Genomic DNA, 5,829 nt, shown 5'->3' on the forward strand with positions numbered 1-5,829 from the left:
AAAAAAAAGTATTTTGTTCTCAGACGTCTGAATGTCCTGTCCCAGTCTGGTCCTTTGCCAGTGAATGCAAAGAAAAGGAAATGTTTACACAGTAAGGGAAGACAAAAAAGAACTCCTTTTCACCATTCTTCTCCTTGTTAAGTGAAGATGGTTTCAGTGCAGAAAACTGTCAGGCTGACATATGTGAGACTTGCTGCCCTCTCCTGGCATCACTGGATGTGCAGGGATCTGATGGCTGCCCTTCAGACCGAAGTAATTCCCCTGTGGAGAGATTAAGTCCTGCAGGAATGGAGGGAAGCAGCTGCTTTATAGATGAAATTGAACATTTACGTTATTCACATTTCACAACAGCAGCGTTTTGATGAACCAGGTCAGTTCAACCAGGCACAGCTTTCAAATCAGCAGTGACTTGAGAAACCCTCAGGAACCCGCTCTGCTACCAAGAAAGATTGCAGCGTGCAAAGGCACCAGCAGTGATCGTGTTCTCTGAATCTGCAGATGATCCCCTGTAGCTCTGTCACTGTGACAAGTGGATTGCCCTCGTGTTTGTTCACGACTGCAGGAGGCAGTGCCACGGCCCACCTGAGCACCCCAGGAACAGGTGGGAAGATGCAGCCAGGCTTTGATGCACGTCGTCTGAATGGATTTCAGTTCAGCCCCAGCTTCTGCTGGCTATTTAAACCCACATTCTTACCTTTTAAGGTGACTGTCCCAGGAGGTACTCGCCTTGTAGAGATAATTTTAGCCCTGATAGCCACTGATGCTCAGCTCGTTGGCTCAGTGTGCAACTATCAAAGGCAGCAGCTCTCCACAGCGGGAATTCAGCTTGAGGGATGCAAAGTGATCTAACCTCGTGGGCCCAATGTTGAGGACTGCTATTGGCAGCTGCTTCTCCTTGGCTGCCAGCGCAAACCTGTAACCAGAGTACACCTGCAGGAACACCAGAAGACAGAGTTATTGGCAGCACAGCAAAGAACAGCGACAGAAAGAACTGTAGAAAGCGAAATAGATGCTGGTTGGCAGTGGGAAATGGGGCTGTATATCTATGCTGTGTTATGCAGCTGCACTTAATTCAGGTAGGGGGGTTTCTCCATTCAGAAAAGGACAACAATTTTTAACCTCTCAGCAGTGAAGGCTTTCAATTTTGGAGAAAATACATCAAAGGGAAAGTTCTTGTCTTTCATTAATTCTCTGCAGCAGTTTTTGCTACTTATCATAGGTCCTTAAACGATTCTGCTTTGGTGGTTCTCACATGGCCCAGCTTAGGTGCTACAAGAATGAACCAAAGGCATTTCAATCATTCCTGTATGAAGGATTATGAGCTTAAGAAGGGCGAGCTCAAGGAATTTATCTCCAGTATCCTGAAGCAAAGGGAAGTGCAATCAGGCCTTTGGTTTATGCCTTTCTGGAAGGCGTTAAAGTCGTTTTTCTTAATGTAATAGAACTCGTTCCTAGAAAATTGCTTATTAATTCTCCAAAAGCTTCCGCAGGTTCAACAGCAGGGTTTTCTAGACCACCTTACCTCGACTTGTAAGATAGTGGCTAATAGAGAATACACACTGTGATACAAAGTGCAGCAAGCGGAGGCTTTTCTGCTCTCTTCTTCAGAAGTTTAACTAGGAATTAGAGGTCCTAAAATCTGGTATTTCACACAGCTTCCTGTGGGGCTTAGAAAGGTTTACATGTTCAAGAAACAGTATGTGGAGTGGTGATGTTTGTAGAACTGAGGTATTTACAGCAGCATGACAGACACTGGTTGCTAGTGGAGTTGCAGGAAAGCCCAAACAGGACGACTGTGGATCCAAATCCCAACAAATAGTAATAATTACTGAGAAGCTGAAGTGGCTGTGGTGATCTGCCAGCAAGCAGCCGTCCTCAGCTATGGGACCAAGGGCTGCTGCAGATAGCAGTACAGAAAGAGGAACCTGCGTGGGAGGAAGACCTCGCTACCTGCATAGAGGATCCTGCCACCAGCATGGAGTCTGACTCTGCCAGGCGTTGGTGCACAAAATCCACCTTTTCCCGGCTCACTGTGTCTCCAAAGAACGTCACGTCAGGCTTCAGGATTCCACCACACTTCCTGCAAGCTGGGACTTGGAAATGGCGCACCTGCTCGTCTGTTAGGAAGACATCCCCATCTGGAGCCACACCAAGGGCTTCAGCTTTCCAGCTAGGGTTCAGAGCTTCAAAGTGCTCCTGAAGCGCAGAGCGTGAGGTTTGATCACCACAGGTCAGGCAGAAAACCCTGAAATGCAGAGCAAAGCCTTAAGAGAGACCTTTACATCAGCTGAAGCCCTGGAGCAGTAACTTGTTCTTTACAAGGCTGGGAAGTCTGTTTCCATTATATTTATTTACTGCGTAGTGCAGGTGAGAGCTAGATTATGTTTTTGCAGTGAAAATTTCCAGTATTTCTGTATGTAGCACAGGATAAGTTGCCTTTCACAAAGAAAGTTGCTGAACAAAGTTGAGATCGGGGCATTCCAACCTAGGTAAAATTGGCACAGGCACTAGGTAAGGTAATTATATAGGGGAGAGGAGAGTCTGGTACAGGACAGAACAAGTGTGCAGATAGTTGAAAATACTGTCCTCCTATCACCATAAAAGGTACAGAACATATCCAAAGACAATGGGTAACAGACATTGTATGGAAGCGTAACATAGCAACAGCGTTGGAAGATTGTGAGCCTGAGATGCTCAACCAATGAGTGCCAGGAGAGGCTTTACCTGCGTTGGAGCCAGGGTATAGAACAGAGTGGATTTCACTGACTAGTTGCACAATTTCTCCCTTGTCAGTAGGGGATGTGTGCCCATTACTGCAATAATGAATAAACTGCTCTTCACAGAGATCTTTGCCTGATTAGAAATTTTTGATCTTGAGCGTGTTTCTCACACAGGCCAGTGAGTTGTCTGCCTGCCTCCAGCTGTTGCTTTGCAGGGATGCTCTACACTGTGCACTCTGATCCCTACCTTGAATTCCTTCTCACAGTTAAGGCTGTGCTTTTTCATCTGGAAGTTTTGGGTAATCACAGGCAGCTTGCAGTGCTCTGCTCTGGTGTGCTGTCTGCTCTGATGTGCCTGGCCTGAGCGTTCCTGGCACTGCCTTCTCACCTTTGAACACGCCGTCTCCACTAGCACAGTGCGTTTATGTGTTGTCTCCCTTCTCAGCAGCTAACACTGCACCTACACACTGGTGACCCAGAGCAGAACAGCGATGGTCAGCCATCTTCCCTCTACCCAGAGAGTACCTGTGCGTGCAGCCGTGCAGTTCTGTCATGCGCTGGCTCCCAGCTTTGGTGTGAAGCGCATCCACGTTCTGGGTCACCAACCAGTGCAGCTTCCCCAGCTTTTCCCACTGCCTCAGCACCAGGTGGGCCGTGTTTGGCTGATGGGAGGAGAACTGTGGCCAGCCCACAAAGTTCCTCGCCCAGTAGCGCTGCCGGGCGCTGGCACTGCGGACGAACTCAGTGTGCTGGATGGGCCGCCGGTCCGACCTGGCGTAGAGCCCCACACCTTCTGAGCGGTAATCAGGGATCCCCGACTCAGTGGAGATTCCAGCTCCGGTCATTACAAACAGCTTCTTGGAGCTGGAAATAAAACGCTGCATCTCTTCTACTTCTGCGGGATGCGGGGGGAGGCAGGCCGGTACAAAAGCCAGGTTTGGGGACACGCTGGGGACAGAGCAGAGATGGTGCGGTCTGATGGCTCTGCAGCCTCCTGGGAGCTTCCTGGCAGGGAACATGTTGAGCTAAAAGCCAAGAACAGGACACGAGGCAGGTAAATGAGAGCAAAGAGCCCATTGTCTTGGAATTCTCCAGAAAATGATGCTGATGGTTCTTTGCACTTTCTTTTTTTTTTTTTATAAGAAACCCAAATTACTTTGGAAATAAGACAGCATTCCTACATTTCCACGTCCTGTTCACAGAGTAACACTGAGGAAAGCTCAGAAGGTACAGAGTTTCCTGTGAAATGGGAATTGGCTCTGAAAAGAACGCTCATCCCAATGCTCCCAGCAGCAGCTCAGCAGTGCTTAAACAGCTTCCAGTGCCCCATTCCTGTCCCTCACCATCAAAAGAGCTCTCAGAAGGAAATGTTTTGACAGGGAATGAAATGAAGCTGTGACAGCCTGACCCACAAATGGAGACAGCGAGTAGGCTGGCCCACAAAAGAGGGAAGCAGGGAAGGCTTAGAAGCAAAAATAATACGTCTGAGAGACGCTGTGGAGCACCAGAACAGCATCAGGGAAAAACTTACAGAAGAATTCTTGGGAAACGCAAGGCTGCTTTGAAAACCCGAGTGCTCAGACGTCAGCAGCACAAACCAGAAAGGCCCACGGATAGCGCTGGCGTTAGCACACACCTGAAATGCTGTGCAGGCAGAGGACAGGCAGCGTAAGGCAGCAGACAGGCCGGGAATTCAGAGCTGCGCCACCCGAGTCCTTTCTGCTGTAAGAGCGACATGGCGGGGTCACAAAGCGACATGGCTTTGACGAGAGAGCAATGGTACAGCAAATAGAGCCCAACCGCGTACCTTTCATAGCGCTGCCAGCTCCGAGAAGGGCTTCCTGCCAGCAGGGCTTTGTGGGAAACGCAGTCTGCACACAGCTCAGCCCTCAGCGCGGCGACTACAGTTCCCGTGGTTCAAAGAACAGAAGCCCAGCTTCCTGCGGGGTTACAGCCCTCGTACAGCACCGACTGCCTCGCAGCTGCCCTCTAGGAACCGTCCGGGAATAAAATAAGCTCTGATTTATGTTCAGATGGTGATAGGAGCTTTGATAAAGTGCATATAGGTGCTTGTATTAAAAAAAGCAATTTCCGCTCCCTGCTAGTGTCAGGTCCTGGCCTCAAAATGATGCACAATGGAAGACCTGAAGGCTCTCAGGGTGCACCCGCTGGCAGAGCTGCTGCTCAGCCTTGTGTATGTGTGGCACAACTGGAAAATATGGGCACACGTCAGCAAGGACGGACAAGTTGTGGAAACCTGGTCCGCTGCATTGCAGTTAACATGGCCAAGCTGGTCTGTGTGCAGCTTTCTAGGGAGGCATGGAGGATAGATACGAAGCTGCTGCAGGAGGTGGCCCAGCGAGCCACTGTGACGATGTATGAGGTTGGATATCAGGAAACACTTCTTTACAGAAAGGGCTGTTAAGCACTGCAATAGGCTCTCCAGGCAGGTGGTTGAGTCACCAGCCCTGATGTGTTTAAAAACCGTTTGGACGTGGTGCTCAGGGATGTGATTTAGCAGAGGGTTGTTAGGGTAGTTGTGGTTGGACTCGATGACCTTTATGGTCTTTTCCAAACTGAGTGATTCTACTATTCTGCGAGGCAGCAGAAAGTCAACAGAGCAGCAGTGGTGCGTGGTGAATGATACTGAAGCTTAATTGCTATTATCTTTGACGATTTTCAAATAGTGCCTGAAAAATCTTGTATGTCTTACAGTCTGCAAAGGCTGTTCTCTCCTTGTCTTGCAAGGAAGCTACTTGGTTTTCGGTGCTGGCTTTCTCCGGGCAGTGATGCTCTCTGCCCATTTGGTTATTCAGAGTTATTTGGTTATTCAGAGTTTCTGGAAAACTGGAACCCTGCTGGAACAACCCCTGTGCTGGGCTGCCTGCCTGCTGCCCCTGCCAGCACCTGGTTGTGCCTCTCTGCTCGGTGCAGGTTTCAGTCTCCACATTCAATCCATATTCACGATAAACCATAGGATTTGAGGGTTTGTTTTATTAGAGAGGAGCCTTTTAAAAATAATTATTACTTTAGAAAAAGGAGAAGAGCAAAAAGGAGAAGGAGGACCGCGACCCCCCCGCTCGCAGGCGCTGCCCGCCCAGAGTCGTGA

General features: G+C 49.1%; 1 protein-coding gene across 7 annotated transcripts; it reads right to left on the reverse strand.

The window, feature by feature from the left end:
• Positions 1-6: 6 nt before the first annotated feature.
• On the reverse strand, positions 7-4,655 carry SIRT4 (sirtuin 4). Of its 7 annotated transcripts, none has more exons than XR_002120465.1 (5): positions 4,357-4,521; positions 3,246-3,745; positions 1,951-2,245; positions 727-930; positions 7-279 (listed from the first exon to the last, which is right to left on the reverse strand). XR_002120465.1 is itself a non-coding variant. In XM_019621171.2 (5 exons), the coding sequence occupies exons 3-5, from the start codon at positions 3,737-3,739 to the stop codon at positions 778-780; spliced, it is 942 nt and encodes a 313-aa protein (XP_019476716.1). In that variant the 5' UTR covers positions 3,740-3,745; positions 4,357-4,439; positions 4,528-4,646; the 3' UTR covers positions 7-777. The 7 variants fall into 7 exon arrangements, 4 of the variants coding, with proteins under 4 accessions (XP_019476716.1, XP_010718780.1, XP_010718782.1 ...); XR_795499.2 differs by having other exon boundaries at positions 7-261; positions 695-930; XR_795498.2 differs by having other exon boundaries at positions 695-930.
• Positions 4,656-5,829: the final 1,174 nt, after the last annotated feature.

The sequence above is a fragment of the Meleagris gallopavo genome, chromosome 17, assembly GCF_000146605.3.
Source record: "Meleagris gallopavo isolate NT-WF06-2002-E0010 breed Aviagen turkey brand Nicholas breeding stock chromosome 17, Turkey_5.1, whole genome shotgun sequence".
NCBI classification, from domain to species: domain Eukaryota; kingdom Metazoa; phylum Chordata; class Aves; order Galliformes; family Phasianidae; genus Meleagris; species Meleagris gallopavo.

Excerpts from the sequence above, each read along its gene's own strand:
- SIRT4 (XM_010720480.3), bottom strand. The coding sequence starts at position 3,739 with ATGTTCCCTGCCAGGAAGCTCCCAGGAGGCTGCAGAGCCATCAGACCG. Across the intron at positions 2,246-3,245 it reads CTGCACGGCTGCACGCACAG|GGTTTTCTGCCTGACCTGTG; the intron begins GTACTCTCTGGG and ends TCTGCATTTCAG. Across the intron at positions 931-1,950 it reads TGGCAGGATCCTCTATGCAG|GTGTACTCTGGTTACAGGTT; the intron begins GTAGCGAGGTCT and ends GTGTTCCTGCAG.